Source organism: Quercus robur, chromosome 10 (assembly GCF_932294415.1).
Source record: "Quercus robur chromosome 10, dhQueRobu3.1, whole genome shotgun sequence".
Taxonomy (NCBI): domain Eukaryota; kingdom Viridiplantae; phylum Streptophyta; class Magnoliopsida; order Fagales; family Fagaceae; genus Quercus; species Quercus robur.
This window is the reverse complement of record NC_065543.1, coordinates 17,415,014-17,438,320: the sequence shown is the minus strand read 5'-3', so window position 1 is coordinate 17,438,320 and position 23,307 is coordinate 17,415,014. Positions and strand designations below refer to the sequence as shown.

The following is a 23,307-nucleotide window of genomic DNA, read 5'->3' as shown; positions in this document are numbered from 1 at the left end:
TCAATAATAACTTGCTATCTCTTATTCTGCAAAAAGAGTTGTGTATGTAACATTACACTCAAATTAATTCAAGCTTCCACCATAAATTGAAACTCTCAAAAAATTAAGCCAAGCTTTCAATGTAACATTACCAACCAAGAACTTAACATGCAAAGTGAACGTGTGGACATAAATTATGAGGACAATAATTTTCAGTGTGTGTCTGTGTTATGACGAGGATAAATACATGATTTTGTGACAAAACGTGCCCAACCTCTTCTATATATCTTAACATGCCACAGCCTCATGATGTCCTCATAAACTTTCAAGCATTTGGCATTGGGGAAGCAATCAAGTATAGAGTTTTAGGCGTACTGTTATGGGCTCCCGGCACATAGGGCATGTCGAAATGTTCTCACCACAATTCTTGCAAGTCTTGAACAAGAAAACAAAATGATAAAGTATGAGAGGCACATATAGGAAGGCAAGTCAGACTAAGTGAAAGAAATGAGAAAACACCATTGAGGATCAGTCTATTTTGTTGATTGTAGAACTATACATGCTAGAGTTTGATTTACCAAGGATTTTGCATGCATAAAATTATTTGCAATATGCAAAGATAATGTATGACATCTCTTCTCCATTTTATTTATTTATTTATCTGTGTTTTGGTGAAAACGGGGGTTGATTACCTTATCCATTTTCCCTTCTTTGAACTTTCTTTTCCAGTTAAGTAAAGGAAATAGCATGGAAGAAACATTATGTGACGACCAAATGCTAAGAAACCAAATGTGGTGCCCATATAAGCTTCAAAAAGTTACAGCAGGGTAATCAGAAATGTTTTAATCCTCAACAATGGAATTTGAGTGGTCTTCCGAGAGAGGCACTCTAGGTTTTACCATGAACAGATAATGATGGGACATTGAAACCGTTACATGAATTGACATTTTCAATATACATTAAATATGTAGCGGATTAACTGCCTATCAATTACTTATCCAACACTCATAAGCCATCCATCAATTTACTAATTAAGGAAGCAAGCATAACATCATTGTGAAGCTGAGCAGTCCGAGCAACAAATATATGTGGCATATCTGCAGTTTGTTTGTGTACTTTGAGTTGCTTTAGAAAGCAATCTCTTGGGGAAAAAAAAAAAAAAAAGCATTGAAATGGTCCAAAAAGTACCCATCTTTGAAATTTTTTTTCATCTAAAACATAAAAACCTGGAGAATAAGGGAGGCTTTTGTGAAGACAAAAATAAATCGCAGCAATACCTAACAATATTTTGATGAACCATCTTAATGATTCCTTTTTCACTGATCAAGATTAGGTAGTACCCGCTTTAAGTTATTGTTCTAAAATAGGATAAGCCAGTAGGGTGACAGTGAATATAACTTCTTTCTTTTGAAAGGTTTTGTTTGGATTTTTAATTTCGGGTACAATAGCATATCCATCCACTAGACCATATTAGGATATTAATCTACATGAAAACTCAATTTGCTTGAACTTACCGTATGACCGCATCCAAAAGCCATGTCCTTAGGATTTGTCAGGCAAATGGGGCAGACCTTGAAAAAGAAAAGACATATCTCAAAACCATTCTGATTTCAACATAAATGTAAAGATGAAGTATTAAGGGAAAAGGTAATTACTGGTTCCACTGCAGCTGTTGGCTCAACTGTTTTGATGTTTGTCACAAGTGGGATTGATCTGAGTGCATTATCATGATCAATCACTTCCCGTGGTGGCGGAAGAGGTCTTGTACGTGGAACACCTACTATTTCTCTACTGCCAGGTGGAAGTGTTTCATGTTCAGAAAACTTTAAACTGAAATCAAATATTTACTGAGAACTGCAACTGCTGGCCTTACTTGACAAGAGTTTGGGTAGCCCTGTACTGAAATGGGATTTCCATGAGGGCAGCAAGTGCAAAGGCTGTTTCCTTCTTTGATGCCTCTATGTTATCAGACATGATTTTTGTAAAGTTGACAAACTGCAGGAGGGAGTAAAAAAGGGGGAAAAATGGTATCATATTGTTGTCCATTAATTGACAGGGATTATCTAAAATGGACAGTGATATCCATTATCCAAAGAGAGTACTTGATATGGGATGCACAAGGAGTATTTGTTTATAATTTAGTTTTATTTATTTTTGGACATCGATTGTATTTTTATTTTTGGCCCTAGCATTTAATTAGGTTAATTAGAATTTTTATTTAAAGAATAGGGTATTTCTGTCATTCAATAAGTAGGGTTTCCTACACCAATTAGAATTAGGGTTTAGTTCCTATATAAGCAAAAAATTGTACTACTTTTGGAGATGATTTTGATAAATGAAAATTGAAAAGTTTCTCTCAGTTTCTTTGGCCTGGTGCTGACTGCAACCAACCCTAGGTGTTGATTCCTAGTGGTTTTCACATTTGGTGTTTACTCCAAGCAAGCCTAAGTGCTGACTTCTAGGTTCCTATCCTTTTATTTTCCTGTCTTTCAATTTTATCCTTGAATCGTTCTGGTTGCCTGCATTAGTACTCTGCATAGGAAAATCTTTCAAGGTGTTGGTTTCATACTAGTTAGGATTGAACTAGTGAGAAGTAAGAACAAGCTGACATGAAAATGAAAGTCAGTCATCCTCTCAACCCTTAAAGAGATTATCCCAAAACAAATTCTTCATTGAGAAAGACTATTTGCTAGTCGAATTTCCTAGGCCAATCTTGTCACTGTTTATATTATTATCCATAACAATCAAGCTTTTACAGTAACATATATGCAAGGTACAAACATACCATGATCAGATGCTTAGAAAAAAATTGAGTATATTAAAAGCAAGGTGGAAAAATAATTTCCTGAAGGATGCAGCTAATATGTTTTGAGAACTTCAGGTATATAGTACTTCTATATATCTAGATATGTACCACCATATATTGTAAACCATGAGATAAAGAAAAAAGAGCACAGAGTCATTCAGGTCATTTAGATTCTGTTCCTTCCAGTAAGGCGTTGTCATTCCTCAAGTAACAGTGTTACTTGGAGGCTAGTGGGGATTATTTCATGGGGTCTGGGAAATACTTATAGTTTATTTTAGATTTTCATTCCTTCACCATGGAGAACCTAATGAAACATTGGGGCGAATTATCACTGAATGATAGGGAAGGTGGAGACTTTCAACTAGTGAAGACAAAAGTGTAGCGGAGTATACCATTGCAGCAAAATTTCTTACAAAAAGGGCACTAAACACTGAGTCTGTTGTCAGAACTTTCAATGCCATTTGGAGATCAGTCAATGGCTTTAAGGTATGTATTGCTGGAAATCACATCATACTGTTTACTTTCGACAACAAGGAGGAAGTGGAAAAAATCTTTGAAGGCGAACCATGGAGTTTCGACAAACATTTGGTGTTAATCCAAAGATATGATTATAGCATCCCGGCATGTGAGTTAGTTTTTGATCAAGTATCCTTGTGGGTGCAAGTGCATGACATTCCCTTTTGCTACCTAAGTCGTAGGGTGGCTGAAGATCTGTGTGCAGCCGTGGGGACAGTGAACAAAAATTCGAGTGATGTAGAGGTTGACAAGGGATGTGTCATGAGAGTCTGAGCCAGGGTGGACGTATCTCTCCCCTTATGTAGAGGCAGAGTTATTTCATTAGAGAATGGTTCCAAGGGGTGGGTTTCCTTCAGGTACGAACACCTCCCCAATATTTGCTACTGGAGTGGATGCCTGAATCACTTCGATAAGGATTGCGATCTATGGATAGAAAGTAATGCTTCATTGACTCAAGCAGACCAACACTATGGCCCCTAGATTCGGGCAGCCCCATTGCTTAGCAAGAATGATTCAGTTATGGTGGTTCCTGGATATTATGAATCCAAAAGAAAGGAGTGAGCTGCTGGGAACATGCATCGGGGGAAATCAACACCGCCGAAATAGGGTGGAGCTCACGGTGCAAGCACCTCTGAAACGCAGCCACAAAAATTGAATGCAATGCAGCCAGTGGGAAGCATTACAAATGGGGTAACGGATACGCATATTATTGGTGATAATGATAATGCAAACCCAATAAGGAAGGACATGATATTTCAGGAAGAGTATTTTAATGCGAAAATCATGGAGATTGATTAGGAGTTATTGCGGTATGAAATAGGTGAGGGAGGAAATCAAGGGGCAGAAACAGATAAGGAAAACGCATCCAATCCAAATAACGGAAACAATTGAAGTGGTCAGCCAAAGTCCACCCAACCTATTAACTCCACAAGGAAAGGACGAGGAGCATGCCAGTCACATGGGCAAAGGAAAAAATCAAAAACAGGTATCCAGTGAGACTGAAAGTTACACCGCACCAAAGTGGAAGAGATTGGAGAGAAAACAAAATCACAAAGACCAGGAGGTATTGCATTCTACTTCACTAAAACGATCAGGCCCTGAAATTGAAGGAGAAGGAAAATATTATAAATGGAGGCAGGTGTACCATGATGATCAAGAAAAATTTTATGAATTGGCAGAGGCTGCATTCCAGCCCGGCCAGGAACAATGAGTCTCCTGTGCTGGAACTGTTGTGGGCTTGGGAACCCACAGACAGATCAGGAGCTTGGAGATTTGATCCATGCACAAGATCCCTCAGTCGTGTTCTTGACCGAAACATGGCTTGATAAAGCGAGGTTAGAAGAAATTAGGGTTCAATACAAATTTGGTGGTTTGATTGAAGTCTCAAAGGAGAGTTGAGGTGGTGGTGTAGCAATTTTTTGGAAAGCAGACTATGATCTTTCCGTTGAAACATACTCAATAAACCATATTGATGCAATAGTTAACAAAGGTAAGGAAGGCGAATGGAGGTTTACATGTTCTTATGGAGAGCTGGACATAGCTAAGTGTCATGAATCATGGGCGAAGCTGCGATGTTTGAAAAATAAATATTCGATGCCATGGCTATGCGTAGGAGATTTCAACAAGATTTGTAGAGCTCATGAAAAATTGGGAGGCAGGTTAAGGCCACTCAAACAAATCGAGGATTTCAAAGAAGTGTTGGATGAATGTGGGTTCCAAGATCTAGGGTTTATAGGGAATAAATTTACATGGTGCAATGGTCACAAGGAGGGGTACATGATATGGGAAAGGTTGGACAGAGCTGTTGCAACTACAAATTGGGTGGCAAGGTTTCCAGCAACAAAAGTCCTTCACTTAGAATGCAGGTTGTTCGATCACAAACCTTTGGTCATCCTACATATGGGGGTGCCTAAGAAAAGAAGAAAGCCATGGAGATTCGAACAAATGTGGTTAGACGATGATGGGTGTAAAGACATTGTAGACTCGGTTTGGAGGCAGCAAGTGGCAGACCGATGGATCAAGTGGAAGAAAAATTCAAAATTTGCCAAGCAAGATTGAGTAGGTGGAGCCGGCTTGCCTTTGGTAATATTACAAGGGCTTTGACAAAGAAAAAAAACCAATTAAAGTTGGCGGAGGAAAGGGCAATGCAGGGAGGTCCAATGGGTAGAGTGTGAAATTTGAAATGGGAAATAAAGAGGCTGCTGATCAAGGAAGAGAAGATGCGGAAACAGAGATCTAGGACCCTATGGTTGCATGAGGGTGACCAAAACACTAGATTCTTCCATAGCCGTGCTTCTCAAAGATTTAGATGAAATCGGATTGTAGAGTTGGAAAATTTTGAGGGAGTGGTTTGCACGGGTGAGGAAGAAATCACCAATATACTGATTCAGTACTACCAAACATTGTTCACTTCGGTCACACCTCAACACTTGGAGGAAGTCTTAGCAACTATACCGAAGGTAATCACGGATGAGATGAACTCCATGCTCATGGCAGAATATGTGCAAGACGAAGTTGATGAAGCACTAAAGCATATGGAGTCTCTTAAATCACTTGGGCCCGATGGTTTACCTCCATTGTTCTTTTAAAAATTCTGGCCGAATATGGGGGAGGAAATTTCTCAAGCAATGCTGACCTGCTTGAATACAAGTTCTATCCCACCCTCAATAAATCACACTTTTATCACATTGATTCCTAAAGTTAAAAGTCCATCTAAAGTCTCTGAATTTAGACCCATTGCTTTATGCAATACTATTTATAAGCTTGTGTCAAAAGTCATTGCTAACAGGTTCAAAACTTCCCCATATCATCTCCAAATCTCAAAGCACATTTCAAACTAACAAGGCTATCATAGATAATATTTTGATAGCATTTGAGATGCTTCACCACATGAAGAATCGGAAGTCAAAGAAAGCAAACTTCATGACGCTAAAATTGGACATGAGCAAAGCACATGACAGAGTGGAGTGGCGTTTCTTGACGGAAATCATGAACAAGATGGGATTTTGTGAGACATGGATAAAACTCATCTTTAATTGCACCAGTTCAGCCTCCTATTCAATCTTGATGAATAGTGAACCAAGAGGCAACATAGTTCCATCACGCGGAATCAGACAGGGAGACCCTCTTTCTCCATACTTATTCTTATTGTGTTTTGAAGGGCTGAATAGATTGTTGCAAAGGGCAGCCCAAGGCAACCAGATTCGAGGATATTCCTTGTGCAAAAATGGTCCCAAGGTTACTCACCTCTTTTTTGCAGACGACAGCTTGTTATTTTGCCGGGCAAGATTGACGGAGTTGGAAGTAGTTCAAGACATCTTGGCGGTGTATGAACAAGCCTCGGGGCAGCAAATCAACCGAGGAAAAACCACTCTCTTTTTTAGCAAGGCTGTTGCCGAAGAGACAAAGGAGGAGATCATTAATCTTCTAGGTGTGCTGGAGGTAAATGAGTATGAAAAATATCTTGGACTTCCTGCAGTTGTGGGAAGAAAGAAGAAAGCTAGCCTTAATTACATAAAAGAAAGGGTGTGGAACCAGCTTCAAGGATGGAAAGAGAGATTACTTTCCCAAGCCGGGAGAGAAGTCCTTTTAAAAGCAGTAGTGTAGGCCATACCCACCCACTTATGAAATGAGTCGCTTCAAGTTGCCGATGGGATTATGTGAGGATATTGAAAAGCTTATCTAGAAATTCTGGTGGGGGGAGTGTGGTGATCGCAGAAAAATACATTGGAAAAATTGGGAGACTTATGCAAACACAAATTTGAGGGAGGATTGGGTTTCAAAGAATTGGTCAAGTTCAATGAGGTGATGTTGGCCAAACAAGTGTGGAGGCTACATACTGACAGATCCTCATTATTTTTTATAGTGTTCAGCACCAAATACTTTCCATCTGGTTCGGTGTTCAATGCAAAAAAATCACAAGGATCTTATGCATGGCAGAGTATATGGAAGGCAAGGAATGTTATAGAGAAAGGTATGCAATGGAGAATTGGGGATGGGAATCACGTTCGGTTGTTTCATGATAACTGGATCCCTGGACAGTTTCCAACAAAAGCAGTCCCTAACAGATTAGAAGCCATCAGTGAAGCCAAAGTCTCCTCCATGATTGATCCGGACTCAAGAGAATGGAATGTGGAGTCGCTGGAAAATTGTGTTGCCCCATTTTTGATACAAAAAATCCTGGCCATTCCGATCTGCAGAACAAACCAAGATGACATACTATTCTGGCCACACAGCAAGGATGGATCCTACACGGTCAAAACAGGCTATCAACTCCTATGTGAGTTAGAAAAAGCTGAAGATGCGTTGAGCTCCAACACAGCAAGTAAGAAGGCCTCTTGGAACCATATTTGGAAGTTAAATATTCCAAACAAAATGAGATTGTTCTGTTGGAGGACCTGCTCTGAAGCCTTACCTACCTTGCAGAATCTATACCGATGCAAAGTGATTGGTTCACCAGTATGTAGTACATGTGGACAGCATGAAGAAACTACTCTTCACGCCCTATGGGACTGCACTGCCATCTAGTCAGTATGGGGCCTTAATTTTAAGGCCATTCAAAATGATTCTCATGGTATTTCATCTTTGTCGGATCTGGTAGGCTTGGTTGAACTGCACCAGGAAAATTTGGAGCTCTTCGTGGTGGTGGCATGGTCCATTTGGCTTACAAGAAACAAAAGCAGAGTTAATGAACCATGCACACCTTTAGACAAGATTTTCGAAGCAGCTCATTTAACTCTCTCTGAGTATCAGACCAAGACAACACCAAGGCAACCCATGGCTCCCTCTGTTACTGTGAAGTGGAAACCAACAAGGTCAGACTTTTACAAAGTAAATTATGATGGGGCTGTGTTGAAGGATTCGGGTGAAGCAGGAATCGGTGTGGTGATTAGAAATGAGAAAGGGGAAGTCATGGGATCTCTAGCAGAAAAAATTAAAAAACCAGATAGTGTTGAAGTTCTGGAGGCCTTGGCAGCTAGGAGAGCAATACTCTTTGCAACAGAATTGGGGCTACAACGGGTCATCATTGAGGGAGATTCTGAAATTGTATTTAAGGCAGTATCCGAAGTCCGTTCAGATTGCTCTTGTATTGGCCACATCATCAAAGACTGCAAATCTATTTCGGGTTTGTTTCAAACTCATTCCTTCTCTCATACTAGGCGGCAGGGCAATGCAGTAGCCCATGCCTTAGCCAAAAGAGCAAGGAAGTCTTTCCCCCTCTTGGTTTGGATGGAGTCGGTGCCACCAGACATAGCTTATTTGGTTCACATTGATGTAATCTCTTAGTTTTCGCAGCAATAAAATAACTCATTTCTTATCAAAAAAAAAAAAATTAAAACAGATTCTGTTCTTTTTTTAAAAGATATATTTATAATTTAACAAGGATAGGAAGAAAATAGAGAAGACGTGAAGAAAAAAATAATAGATAATTTTTTTTTTTTTTTTTTTGATTTGATTGATAAAATAATAGATAATGTCAATCTATCTCATAGCAAAAAAACAAAAAACTTGTTTAGAAAGCATTCTATGCCTCCATGTAGTAACTATCCTACAGGAAGGACACTCCCAAGGTAGCTGACACTTCTTTGGCTACATTACAATATCTCACTTCTTATCCAAGAACATCTCTAGATGAATATTTAATTCCAATGGATGACACCAAATTTCTTCAGCTTGAACCTCACATATTTTCACTGCTTTCTGAGAATCCCAAACCTAAAGTTTAATGATATTTGTCTGCCTCTATAACCTCTCTTTATTTGGAAGACTAGAGTTCAAAATTTTAAAATCTGAAGAAAGACTAATGCTACTTTCCTTTTCTCAGCAACCAACAAGTAGAAAAAAACAGAAGAGCAAAATGTGTAAGAGAAATGATAGACATCCAAGACAGCCAACGATGGTAGGAACGGGGTTAAAGACGGCTTGGGGCGGCAATTTTGGGTTGGGTTGGGGTTCATAGTGGTGGTGATGGCTGCATTTTGATTGGCAGCTGCATGAAGAGGTTTGACAACAAGCAGACGGGGATTTGGCTTGCTTGCCACTGGCAGTGGATTGTGGTTGATTTGAGAGTTTTAGAGGTGCTTGGTAATGCAATTGGGAGCGGTTATAGGAATATTTGATTCATGACCAGTTGGGTTTTGTGCATCATTTTAGAAAATTCTCTAATAATTCTTGATCTTTGTTTCCACAAACCTAGGAGATATTCTGTACTGGCTTTTGCTTTTCTGAGAATAATTTTCTCTAATTTGAGTTTTATAATAATGTTTAAAAAAAAAAAAAAACTTTTGTGATGATGATTGAACATTGCTAGAGATTATAGTCCTGTCATGGTGAGAGATCAAGATTGCAATGGCTGCTTTTCTTTGTGATCATCATCAACTAGTTCATCACATACTAGAGTGGGGATTTTGTTGTTGCTGACCATTCGGCGACATTAATTTTCCCAATCCTATGGAAGATGTTCAAGAAAAAGTCCAATTCCAATCAATTTTGACCTTTTTATTTGATTTTCAAGGTTGTAATTAAAAAAAAAAGTGGTGTGTTTGGTTACATTAAAGATGGTGTTTGGGATACTTGGCTTGTTTTATTAGGGATATTCTTTAGAAAAGGAATATTCCACATCAAGTTTCAACAACCTTCAACCTTGGGGGGGGGGGGGGGGGGGGGATTAGGGGGAAGAATGTGAATTATTTTTGGAATTTGGAGGAAAATTTCATTCATGGAGAATTGGGTATAACAAGTCTAGTATCATCAAACTTCGGGGCTGTCAGTGTAATTTACCCTTTTGTTCCGCTCTTCCTTTGTGTACTTCCCATTTATTAAGGTTGGAACCCTATCTAGCACTTTTTTAATAGAAGTATTTACTTATTAAAAGAAAAAATTATGTGACTTTATCTAGACTCTGATGAAGTTCAAATGGAAAAGAAAGGTAGAAATAATTTGTAATCAAACATTTACTAAATACCTGGAAATTGTCAAATAAGCGCTGGGGGATGTTATCATCAAATTGCTGCATTGCATCCCATGGTCCATCTCCCACTCCAACCAAAATTATTGAGAGAGGATATTGGCTATTTATTAAAATGCCAATGTGAACAAAGCATTAACACAATGTAACAAATCAGGAATATGAATGGAATTTCATTACCTAGCAGTAACTAAGGAGTTTACAGTTGCTTGTTCTTGTGGACTGAGCCTTCCAGGTGCTTTATCAGAACTCGAGGGAAGCTATGTAAAATCCCAGAACATAAGGAGAAACTTAGAAGAAGTGAACCCTGGATGAGAATAAAATAAAGCATGGGGTAAAACATGTTCCATGAACCTGTCCATCTGCAATAATGACAAGAACATGATATTGCCCATTGTTTTTCTCCACAATGTCAATTGCCGCATCAATTATCGGGGCAAATGAGGTTGGACCTACAAATAAGGTTAGGAAAAATGATCAATCTCTAATTTATTCATCCCCCCTCCCCCTCCATCACAAAAAAGGGAGCATATTTGACTAGCAGCCATCATAAAGATCATATCAAAATTTTCACATATATATAGCAATGCATAAGAGTGCAAATTTTCATGACAAGCTTATCATGAACACTGGGTTGAAGAATGATGACACTGCTAAATAATCACATGGACAAAAGAAATGGAGGACAAGATAAATAAAGATACAAAGAAGACAAAAAAGTTACATTTTTGTTAACTCCGATTAATGAAGCTAACCCTTATTAATTGAGGATAAGGCTTAGTTGAGTTGTTTGTAGAAGTAGAGCAACACATGCACACAAGCGCACACATGCATGCATGTACAAACAATCATAGTTGTTAATATTGTTGTATACATGATACGTAGTGTATCTAATGAAATAAGTATTGTATCTTAAATATGTATTGACCATCATACTATACAATAAATAGATGCATATCATATTGTATGAATTGTATGTATGTGAGTATGGGGGGTTTATAATTTGTGCTTTGACTTGGGTCTAACAAATCATTAGACTTGTTTTTAACACAAATTTATTGGGTACTTGATTGAGTCAAATAAAGCATGTCCCTGAGATTCTCTCTCTCTCTCTCTCTTCAAAATTTGGATCACACATGTGACACTTCAGTTTCGCATTTGCATTTTTTTTCTTTTCATTTTTAATAATGTAGGGAATCTTCTATAGAAGAGCCTTTTTGAACTAGTCTTTAGCCAATAAAACCTACAAGCAACTAGCTCCACTCGCTAGAACTAATTGTTGTGTAATCCAAAGGCGTTTACCCCAGAAACTAGATTGAAAAAAAAAAAAAAAATTATTTTTTATTTTTGTTATCATTGTTATAAGTTTAAGAAACAAGTGCCACGAAGAATTATAAAGAAAAAAGGTTATTGAATTAGAAGAACAAGACGATATAGTACATGTAGGAGAGGATGAAGAAGATATCAATAATTTTACAAGATGATGAAAATCCTTATACTATTGACTTGGACTATGGAGATGAAGTTGATTAAGAAAGACGATAAATATGATGAGAGAGAAGTTATTATTTTGACTTATATATATCAAAATTGGACCAACTTGATTGTGGATGCTATAAATATATTTTTGTTTGATTTATTTGGTTAGCTTTGTTAAAATTGTAAAGTTGTAATTTTCAATTATGTTTTGTTGGCTTAATTTCGTGTCAAATTTGATTGTATTTAGTCAATCATTTCCCAGTATATTTGTGGGATTTAATATAAGGGTTAGTGTGAGAGATTAGTGAACAACTGTGAAGAACAAAGCATTTCGCGACTGGCTCGCAAGTGGACAACTCGCGAAAGGTCATGTGGGGAGCACATATCAGAAGTTGAAGAGTCCAGTGCCAGGAGGCATCTCGCGACTCATCTCGCGACTAGGCCAACTCATGAGATGACTCGCGAGATGCACTGCCCTGTTAAGTGAACTTTCCTTATTTCTTTAGCCACACTATAAAAGCCCACATTACCCACAAAATTGTACGGAGAATCTCATAAAAAAAACCCTACAAATACACTTGAGAGTTAGAGATTGTAAACCCACAATTATCTACACATTTCTCTTATATTTCCTTTACTCTTACCTCTCCAATTACATATTCTTAAGAGGTTCTTAGCCTAAGCACATACCTCACCCAATCTAAGTGTTGTGAGTTGTTTTGGTGCCTATGAGAAGCATTGGATGAAGCCATTCTTTGGTGGATGCAATTTGGAGTTAATTGTGGGATCCAAGTAACTAGTGAAAACAAGACTCAGTGAAGTCCGTTGGGAGTTGGAACTCGGAAGGTTCAAGTACAGTGGATGGTAGGCTTGGAGGGTCTTTTTGATATCCTTGTAGTTCAACGTTATTCACTAGTAGATCATTTCGATTTGGAGGGCCGCAGAGAGGTTTTTATACTGGGTACTTCGGTTTTCTTTTTCAATAATATGTTTCGGTGTTATCTCGTGTTTGCATCTCTCTTCCCGTACTCTTTGTGCTTTACATTTATTATTTACTATGTATGCCTATGCACTAGAGTGTAGTTTTGGTTAATTGCGTTTTATTTACTCTTGTTCTGCACTAAATTAAGTAGTTTAAAAGCAATTTAGCCGTAAGTTTAAAATTGGGGGTCTAAACAAGCTTTAGTGTTTTGCACTATTGAGCTTTCAAAAATTATTACATGAGTGATGATTGAATTAGTCATTAGATGAATGTTTCCAAATATATAATAAACATTCCCAAATTTATAATAAATATACATTTTATATATGTATATCTATAGTTTTTTTTTTTATAAATTTTATAAAATGTTTGTCTATCTTACCATACATAATATATGAACCATTATATGAACCACATTCAGCAGCTGATAAGAAAAAGCAGAACATAAATATAAAGTAAGAAGGGAAACTCATGAAAACCTGACAGCTTTAAGCGTGGAACAATCTCCCTATAACGTGCAAGAGCTTCCTCAAAACCATTACAACATCGGTGATTAGGATAAAAGCTGAATACATTTTGATCATGCGTTGTTGCTACAAAAAAAAAAAAAGAAGACAATTAGTTAATTTTTCCATGGAATATATGTATTTTTTAATATCTTCTAAAAAAAGCAGAGGCATAAATAGATACTAACAATCGCCAAATCCAAAACAAGGTATCAAATTATCTTCATCGAAAGGAGACAAAGTGCGACCGATGATAGAAATTGCTTGCTCATACGGATTAGGTTCGTTGCCAATTGTGTGAAGGCTTTTCCTGCCAAATGAATGCTTGCCTACAATAATTGAATGTGGCTTTAATATTCACTTTGGAAATTCATAATATTAACAGATACCTTCATATTTTTGAGAAAAAGAAACACCTGTCCACTCATTGCTCTTTGTGAAGTCAATACCAAGTATCAAATTTGATGATTCAAGACCAGCTTCTCTTAATGCAGAGATTACCTGAAAATTTTGGTGCCACTCCTGGTTACTATGCTTGTTCCATTAAAACAAAAAAAATAATTATGATAAATAGCATGCATATATATTGGATAAAACATAGGTATAGTTTATAGATGTTATCTTAGGTTCCCAATTATATTCAAATACATGACTTTATTGAAGTTAATTGTCCTTCGCAAAGAGAATATTATTTGTATTGCATTGGTCAATGTAGCCATGTGTTCAAATTCAATTGGTGAACTTTAGGTACAACACCTAAAGAACTATATCTAAGTTTTTTCCCTATATATATATATATATATATATAACCAAGTCTCATGATTATCTATTTGAAAAAACACACGCAGCTGTTATTTAAAAAGGTAATTCCTCTACTGTACTTTTCTTTATACTTGGTTCTATATCTTTTCTATACTTAAAAAAATATCAATTAAAATATCTAGCACTGTTCGTCTTGGAAGATAATGAAATTGCAAACTTTTTAAATTACTAGATATATAATTGAACCAGAGGGAATCTCTTAATATGATGTACATTGTAATACTAATTTCATAACAGTTCCTTGGAAGATTTGAGTCTACAAATACAGGAGGCAAATCAAGGACTATATATTATGACTACAATCACTACGCATAGTCTTCACAAAATTTATTTACAGTCTTATCCAGGTTTTTGCCTGTTTTAACTTTCCAGAATTCCAGTTTTCTCTAAAAATATCTTCAGGCTCTAAATTACCTATTTAACATATAATTGGACGTGCACCATGAAGATGGACCGTATGGCTATAATTATAGTTTCAACCTTATCATTACTAGATCTGTCATATACATTTCCTTTAGTAATGGACTCGGGCACAATCATTCTTCCATTGATTCATATAAATAGAGTACCTACTAGGTAACTAGAGTACCATATACAGTACTTAAAAAAAAAATTTGATTATTGATATTTGGGGGGACAGTCCTCATTGATATGGGACATGCCATTTACTCTAAAGGTGCTTCAAAATAAAATTCTTGCAGACCTTATGATGTTTTTCTTCCACCAATGTCTCAAGACTCAAACATATTCAAAGAATAGCAGTCCAACCATGCCAATGACCTCTCGCTAAAATGATACGTCCTCTTCATGTAAGAGCAAGGTGGAGAGTGAGGTCGTGGGTTCAAGAACCCTATGTGCATGTGTAAGTCCAACCATACTAAATGAAGCAGTTCCCTATCACATTATAGAATCTATAGCCAAGCTTAACAAACTCATCAATCAAATGTTTGCAAGATATATGGACCATTCTAACAAATAGAACTTCCAAACAGTTCCAAAGCTCCCCATCCTTAAAGTATCATCCTGAAGCTCAGACCAATCCAATTTCCAGACAAAACCTGCTTAAATTGGAAAGTGTCATCTTATGACAAAACAACTTTCCATTTCACTGGATAACACATAAGTTTCCCAGATTGCTTACAAATGTCTTTCACATCGACCATTCCAGCTATTATGCCATTAAAGCAGGGGTCTGATAGAACGCAAGAAATTATCAAGAGGATCAACTTCTTTGTACCAACTGTTTTGTAGCTTAGTTAGACTCATACGCTCTCTTACTGAGAGCATACTTTCTTTTGAAAACTCTATCACATTACAGTATGTTCCTCCAGATGGAATCACTTCCTACCACCCAATGCTCAGACCATATATTCTAAAAAGAAAGATGACTAACAGAAGCCCGATTAGTGAAAGAGAATATTGCAAGAAATTAATGATTTCTTGTATTGATGAAAGCATGGAACTGAAAATTGCTCACCCCTCAGTGAAGTAATCTTAACTGATCAATCTCTAGTGTTATTGGTTAAAAGTAGATTAATTAGGGGTGAATAGTGATAGCATGATGATTACTAAATGCTTTTTAAATGCTTGTTGTGTAGACAAATGGACTAGATCCCGGCAGACGAGGTTTGATTTCTCGTAAAACTCAAAGCAATCTCCCCTATATGGTAACCTCAACTAGGGAGAAAAACCTTCAGGCCTAGGTTTAGTAGAAGTAATCAGTTTAAGGCTTAGTAGGGTCAGGTTCACAACACACAAGAAACAAGGAACGATTTTGGTTTTATGGTTTAAACCACTCCAACCTGAAACAAGTTGCATTCTGTTAATTACAACAGCAATTAAAATGAATGCAAAGGTGGACTCATTTGATGCTTTTGAGCTAAAGCTTGGTTGGTTGTTGGCTTAGTTTGGCAGTAGCCTCTTAGAAAACACCTACATGTGCCTTATAGATTTTGTTGAGAGAACAGGACAAAGAAAATGTGGACAGACTGGAGAAAATTCAAGAAGTGGGGTAGGGTCATTTAAAAAGAGTAATGCTCATGTTGTTTTTTATATCCAAATTACAAAATTAATTTCTTCTTTTAAGATAAATTCCGCACAAAAACATACAATGGAAAACTCTCATAGGTTTTTCCTTGTTAATCAAGAAAAGAAGAACCTATATGTATAATTCAGAAGATTTTCAGATGTAAATGGAAAGTCAATATTGATGATAATTTAGATGACCGCTAACTTCCAGGATGATCATCGCCATTTTATTTGAATTGTATGGTCTCACTTCCTGATGCTCCATGCTGTTCAATTACTGAAGGGGCACCTTAAATGTCTAGTGAAAATAGATGAATAAAACATTGAAAAACATTTTGCTAACAATGAACTGGCGTCCAGCAATATTTAATATTTAATGGCTTCACAAATCCAATCAGCAAGTCTAAGTAACAGTGAAAACCTGATCCAAAGAGGTGAAATTATCGGCTATATATGAAGTGTGTGGCTGATGTTGATGGTGTGCATCCATTGAACTTCCTGCATAAGAAGGTGGATAATGCTGAAAAGCAGTGGGGGGATCATCAGATGTTGATTCCCCATTTCCCATATGTTGATTATCACCTACTGATTTCAAGAAAAATATACCTCAACATAGTGTGCAAATCATAATTTTGTTTCAAATCATTCAATTCTTAAATAAAATCAGAAAATACACACAAAAAAGAAGAAGGAAAATAACATTATCAATTGGAACAGATATGAGTTATGCATAAAACCTTCTGTCATGAACTATCTTTCCTGTTATGATCTTAGTGTCCCACATGGATTAAATATAAGCTTAACTATGTGTTTATAAGCTCTTGGACACCATCCCCTTGCAAGCTGGTTTTCAAGGGTGAGTTCTACCCCTGGGTTTGTAACATTTTGTAGCTCATTGAGTATTGGATTAAATGAGTTGCGACTTTGTAGTCAGATCCTGGAGAGGGCAACTTAGAGGCTAGATTAAAATAACTGATAGGTGAGTATTTTTACCAAAAGAGAAAGGGCTACCATCGGGTTAGTGTTGCTAGAGTAAGCCGTCATGGACGGTATGTTATGATCCTAGCGTCCCACATCTTAACCATGTGTTTATAAACTCTTGGAGACTCTCCTCTTGCAAGCACGTTTTCAAATGTGAGATCTACCGCTGAGTTTGTAACATTTATGTTATAATTTTAGTGTCCCACGTGGATTAAGTATAAGCTTAACAATGTGTTTATAAGCTCTTGGGCATAAATCATAGTGACCCACATGGATATAAGCTCTTGGACAACCTCCCCTTGCAAGCCCCTTTTCAAGGGTGAGTTCTACCCTTGCGTTCCTCACTGAAGACCTCGACAGCACTGGGAGTCAATAAATTAGACACAACAAAATTTACTGCTAGTCTTGAAGACAAGATTTACCTGGGTCCTATACATAAAATCAATATTGTGGCCCAAATTTAGGCACATGAACCAAGCCAATAAGAATCAACCTGTAATACTGAGGTGATAAACTTTGCATAGCTCAAAATGCCAAACGGAAATGGATAATTTATTTCAGAGAAACCATCCTCCAAATTTCTAAACAGAGTGCATAACAAATAACTTCTTTCATATTCAACTGCTCAATATTAGGATTCTTAAACAAGCATAGTTCTCCAACCATATAAGTGCATACCCATTAAAAATAAATAGTAGCACTTGAAAGTTCTATGTTTTGCAATCAAAGAGAGCATTTGTTGATAGACTAATGCAATATACAACACACATATATTAGAATTCATGGTTTTCAATGGTGGTCCATGTCCAAATTGAAACAGAATACCAAAAGTTTGTTAATTTACCAGAAAACATATCTACACACCTTTCCACAATATCAAATTCAAGATACCTACAATTTCAAAAAGAACAAAAAAAAAAAAGCACAACAGAGTCCATATATCTAGTTTTGATTGCAATTCATTGTAGTCAAACCAAGAAGACTATAATAAGAAGAAGAAGAAGAAGAATAACAAAGCTAAAATATGAAAAGAGAAACAGAGAGGGAGAGAGAGTCCGATTACCTGTAACACTAAGAATGAAGATGAGGAAGAAAAGAGATTCAATGTTATTCACAGTTTTGTACAGCTAGATAGAACTAGCTCTTTATAAATAAAAAATAAAAAAGGTGACTTTTTGGCGTTGACGTTGCTTATCGTGGAAAAATTGCTTACTTTGTTGCTGTCCATCGTGGACTCGGCTTCGGATTATTTTATTTGTGTGTTGGGCTGGCTATTGTGCTGTTTTGTATTCATATTATAGCGTGCGTCCACAAGCCAGTTGGACTTTCAACTCTGTCCAGCTATACCCATAATCTAATCTTTTAAGTTTTAACGGCAAAAGCATCTACTATTTTCACGTGGGTTGTCATGACTCCCATGTGCTCATAGCGAACTTCGCAAGTACTGTAACTTGTTGAGTGGTTCGGCCGCTTGAAGGCCATTATCTTTTGGGTTAATTGCATTTCACCTCTGTCTCATTAGTCATTACACACACACACACAAACATTTCCCCACTTCACTATGGGTTACACTTAAATCCCGAAAATTTTAAAATCGACCAATGTCCTAAAGAATTGGAAACTATCAAATTATCCACTGTTTTTAATAAATTCGGTTAAATTCAAATTTTTTTTTTTCTTTTAGTAGTATGGGGTAATTTGCTAATTTTTAATACTTATGATGGATACTGCTCGATTTTAAATTCTAGAATGGATTGAAGTGTACTCATAGTTAACTAATTGATAATTTTTTTTAAAAAAAAAAGTTAGTGCATTGTATATATTAGAATGCCCAATAAACCCTTCATAAGCACAAAGATACCAATTTTTCTAAATAGATCAAACCGAGTTAAAAAAAAAAAAATGTTAAGAATTATTAGGATCAAATGCCCAATTTAAAAAAAAAAAAAAAAAAAAAAAAAAAAAAAAATCTTGAACCCGATTTCTTAATTTGAAGAGTGAGAATAATCATAAAATATGCTCTCGTGCATACGAGTTTCTTCCTCCCTTGACTTAGGTCTAGGGCACCTTTTCTCTTGTCAGTATCTACCTGAGCGTATATCACTAGTTTACCATGGCTGATGATGTTGTTTATAGTATGGAGAACATGAAGCTGACTACGGAAGAGGAGGAAGTGATTACCATCTCTGATGAAGGACGATTGGAAGCCATTGAGGATTGCACTTTAAGTTTGATGGGCAAGTTTTTGACGTGCAAATCCTTTAACAAGAGAGCAGCCAAGAATACTATGAGACGGGCTTGGGGTTTAGAGAATAGCCTACATACCACAGAGGTAGGGCCGAATCTTTTTCAGTTTAAATTCACATCTGAATTTGATCTGAGCAGAATTTTACGAGGTGGTCCGTGGACCTTTGATAATCAATTATTACTACTAAAGCGATGGAGGAAAGGGATGACTGTTGAGAATATTAGAATGGAGACGGCCACTCTCTGGGTTCAGATCTGGGGGCACCGTTGGACATGTTTACTCCGCAAGTTGCTAAGGAAGTCGGAAATAGACTTGGGGCTGTTGAGGAAGTAGAGCAAAGACGAGGGCAGGATGAGTTAAACTATTTTATGAGGGTTAGGGTTGCTTTACCTATCTCGAAGCCCATTCATAGGGGAAGTTTTATTGCGGGGTCTGATGGAGAAAGACATTAGGTAAAGTTTAAATACGAACAACTACCGTTGTTTTGCCATTTTTGTGGCATGCTTGGCCATGATGTCAAGAACTCTGCTACTTACTTTGCTGAGACAAATAATGGTGGTACGGTAGTGTATCAATATGGTGACTGCCTAAAAGCTATGGGGGGACGTCCAAAAGAGAATTCGTTTGTAGGGAAACAAGGGAGGTCGAAATATAGTTCAGAGGAGGGTGGTGAACAGTCCGGTGCGGGTTCTTACAGGTCTGAGAGGAGTCCGATCAGGTCTGGAGCATTGCTGCAACAGAATAGGGCTGTGACGGCAGAGGATGGGCAGTGTAGAAACCCTAGGAATGATGCAGAAGGACAGCCCGCAATTTCAGGAACCACTCCACATGTTCAGGAACGTGATGGAGATGATCTCGCCCATGCAGATTCTGGAGTGAGTTGCAATGCTGATGTGTACAAGTCAGTAGCTGAGTTGAATGAAAATTTAGCACAAAAGAAGGACGAGTTACATAATGGGCTGAATGGTGGGGAGAATGTGAGTCAAGTGATGGGCTTAAATGTCTCTGATGCTTTTACAGAAGCCTTTTCAGCTGGGCTGAATGCTATGAAGCCTAAGTCATCTTGGACTAGATTCAATAGGATGGATTTTGGGTTGGGGGGATTGCAAAATGTGTTGTTGCCGTCTATAGGAAAAAGGCAATGTCCATCAGATTTGGAAGGTAACCAAAGTAGTATGGAAGAGAAGGGAAGAATTAAGAGGGGGAAATTTGAGAATGAGGAAGCTACTATTATTGAGAGAACGGCGGGGGTGGATGATCACCCTTGCCGGGAGCAATGAGGCTTTTATGTTGGAACTGCCAAGGGCTTGGGAACCCTTGGACAGGTCGAAGCCTTCGCAAACTTGTGAGGGAACAAGCTCCCACTGTGTGTTTTCTTATGGAGACACGCCTGGATAAAGAAGGTTTTGATAGTTTGTATGGGGATTTACAGTTTCAGAATAAAATTATAGTTAAACAACCGAATGCAGGGGGTGGTTTGGCTTTATTATGGAAGAATGATGTGGTGATGGACTTGATTAATTATTCGCCTAATCACATACTAATGAAGGTGACTGAAGAGGATGGTTTTGTCTGGTTTTTTACTGGATTTTATGGTTGGCCTGAGTCGCAGCATAAAGAAAAGTCTTGGCGGCTACTAGAACATCTGAGAAGCTTTGTTAATGGGGCATGGCTTTGTGCGGGAGATTTCAATGCAATCCTAAATAGTGCAGAGAAATTAAGTCTGAGGCCACCTAATTCAGCTGAGATTGATGCCTTTAGATGTGTGCTTGACTCTTGTAATTTTGAGGATTTGGGGTACAGAGGGTATACCTACACGTGGTCTAATAAGAGGCCTGGTGATGCTAATACTAAATTGAGACTTGATAGGGCTGTGGCAACTATGGAGTGGCGAGCTAAATTCCAGTTAACTACAGTATCTCATCTTCCACCCCATGCTTCGGATCATTTGCCAATCTTGGTGCATGTGAAGAGTGTTCAGAGGTTTTAGCAGAAGTTTAAGAAGGGTTTTAAATTTGAAGAAGCTTGGTTATTATGGGAGGATTGTGGTGCAGTGGTTAAAGATGCTTGGGATATGGGGGGAGGAGGGGAGTCCGGTTTGGCTTTAATCAAGGAGAAGATTAAGTTCTATGGGGAGGAGTTGCAAGCATGGGGTTGTTCTAAATCAGAGCCGAATGAAGCAGCCATAAAAGCCCTTCAAAATCGGCTTGAGGTGCTAAACAGTGCTGAAGTGGTGACTGAAGAATCCAAGGCCGAATATTTGTGTGTCAGTAAACAGTTAGATAACTTGCTTTTAAAGCAGAAAATTTACTGGGCACAACGGTCTCAGATCCCGTGGCTTAAACATGGTGATAAGAACACTAAATTCTTTCACTCAAAAGCTTCCCAGAGAAGAAGGCGGAACCTTATTAAGGGGATCCAATGTGCACAAGGGAATTGGGTGGAGGAGGTGGAGGATATAGCTAATGTGGCTACTGGTTATTTTGACAATTTGTTTTGTGCAGGTACATGTGACCAGATGGAGGAATGTCTTAATGCAGTCCCAAGGAAGGTGACACCTGAGATGCATGATACCCTGTCCAATGAGTTTATTGCTGAAGAAGTTAGAGTGGCGTTGTTCCAAATGGGACCAACAAAGGCACCTAGACTTGATGGTATGAATGCTCTATTTTTCCAAAGATTTTGGCATGTTGTGGGTGATACTGTAGTTGATGCTGTGTTGGATTTTCTGAATAATGGTTATCTGTTGCCTGATATTAATCATACTTACATTGTGCTGATCCTTAAAGTGAAGAACCCAGAGAAAATGTCTGATTTTAGGCCCATAAGCTTGTGTAATGTGATTTACAAAATAATTTCTAAAGTGTTAGCCAATAGACTAAAGCAAGTGTTACCTAGTATCATATCTCCCACTCAGAGTGCTTTTGTCCCTGGGCGTCTTATTACTGATAATGTGTTGCTAGCATATGAAACATTGCAAACTATGCACTGTAGGAAGAAAGGGAAGAAAGGGTTTATGGCTTTGAAACTCAATGTTAGTAAAGCTTATGATAGGGTGGAGTGGCCTTTCCTTCAGGGGGTTATGCAACGATTGGGTTTTCCTAAAACATGGATAGAAAGAGTGATGAGTTGTGTCACTACGACTTCTTTCTCTATTCTTGTGAATGGGAGACCGTATGGTAATGTTTTGCCTTTTAGGGGAATTCGTCAGGGGGATCCTCTCTCACCATATTTATTTCTGTTATGCACAGAAGGGTTTACTTCTTTACTGGACAGGGCAGAGATAGGAGGGACTTTGCATGGGGTGTCTATTTGTAGAAATGCACCAAAGATTACTAATCTTCTATTTGCCGATGATTCATTGATTTTTAGCAGGGCTTCATCTGCTAAAATTCATGCTATTGTTGAGATCCTTCAAGTTTATGCCAAAGCCTCTGGGCAGTGCATAAATTTGGAAAAGTCTTCAATGTATTTCAGTAATAACACCACTGACTGCCAGAAGCAGGAGGTTTTGGGGACTCTTGGAGTGAAGGAAGTGTCTCGGTTTGAATCATATTTGGGTTTGCCCACTTTGATTGGAAGGGCAAAGTATCATACTTTTTCTTTCATTAAAGATAGGGTGTGGAAAAAATTACAGGGGTGGAAGGGGATGTTTCTCTCTAGAGATGGGAAAGAAGTTCTCATCAAGGCGGTTGCTCAGGCTATACCAACGTATACAATGAGTGTTTTTCAACTCCCATCAAAATTATGTGAGGAGTTGGAAGGGTTATGTGCTAGGTTTTGGTGGGGTCAAGTTGGGAATAACGGAAAATTCATTGGAAAAGTTGGGATAAACTGACTTTGGCGAAGAAGGATGGTGGAATGGGATTTCGGGACCTTAGATCATTTAATTTAGTCATGTTGGCCAAGCAAGGGTGGAGGTTGTTAAAGGATGAAAATTCCCTTCTCTATAAGTGCTTTAAAGCACGGTATTTCCCTAGAACTTCAATACTT

At 37.8% G+C, this 23,307-nt stretch overlaps 2 protein-coding genes across 5 annotated transcripts; one reads left to right on the top strand and one right to left on the bottom strand.

The window, feature by feature from the left end:
- On the bottom strand, window positions 1-18,279 carry LOC126702598 (E3 ubiquitin-protein ligase RGLG3). Of its 4 annotated transcripts, none has more exons than XM_050401341.1 (12): window positions 18,130-18,279; window positions 16,507-16,670; window positions 13,652-13,736; window positions 13,424-13,564; window positions 13,209-13,322; window positions 10,623-10,720; window positions 10,449-10,528; window positions 10,266-10,371; window positions 1,853-1,974; window positions 1,635-1,770; window positions 1,494-1,550; window positions 1-414 (listed from the first exon to the last, which is right to left on the bottom strand). In XM_050401341.1, the coding sequence occupies exons 2-12, from the start codon at window positions 16,651-16,653 to the stop codon at window positions 331-333; spliced, it is 1,170 nt and encodes a 389-aa protein (XP_050257298.1). In that variant the 5' UTR covers window positions 16,654-16,670; window positions 18,130-18,279; the 3' UTR covers window positions 1-330. The 4 variants fall into 4 exon arrangements, with proteins under 4 accessions (XP_050257298.1, XP_050257299.1, XP_050257297.1 ...); XM_050401342.1 differs by having other exon boundaries at window positions 16,507-16,667; window positions 18,130-18,261; XM_050401340.1 differs by lacking the exon at window positions 18,130-18,279 and adding an exon at window positions 17,911-17,935.
- A 900-nt stretch (window positions 18,280-19,179) lies between these two features.
- LOC126703909 (uncharacterized) lies at window positions 19,180-19,647 on the top strand. The gene has a single exon (XM_050402962.1). The coding sequence runs from the start codon at window positions 19,180-19,182 to the stop codon at window positions 19,645-19,647; it is 468 nt and encodes a 155-aa protein (XP_050258919.1).
- Window positions 19,648-23,307: the final 3,660 nt, after the last annotated feature.

What these genes read in the sequence shown, in the direction of transcription:
- LOC126703909 (XM_050402962.1), top strand. Translation starts at nt 19,180, where the DNA reads ATGGCTGATGATGTTGTTTATAGTATGGAGAACATGAAGCTGACTACG.
- LOC126702598 (XM_050401340.1), bottom strand. An exon ending in AAAGAGCAATGAGTGGACAG is followed by an intron (nt 13,565 to 13,651) that starts GTGTTTCTTTTT and finishes CAATTATTGTAG; the next exon opens with GCAAGCATTCATTTGGCAGG. An exon ending in CAACAGCTGCAGTGGAACCA is followed by an intron (nt 1,551 to 1,634) that starts GTAATTACCTTT and finishes TTCTTTTTCAAG; the next exon opens with GTCTGCCCCATTTGCCTGAC.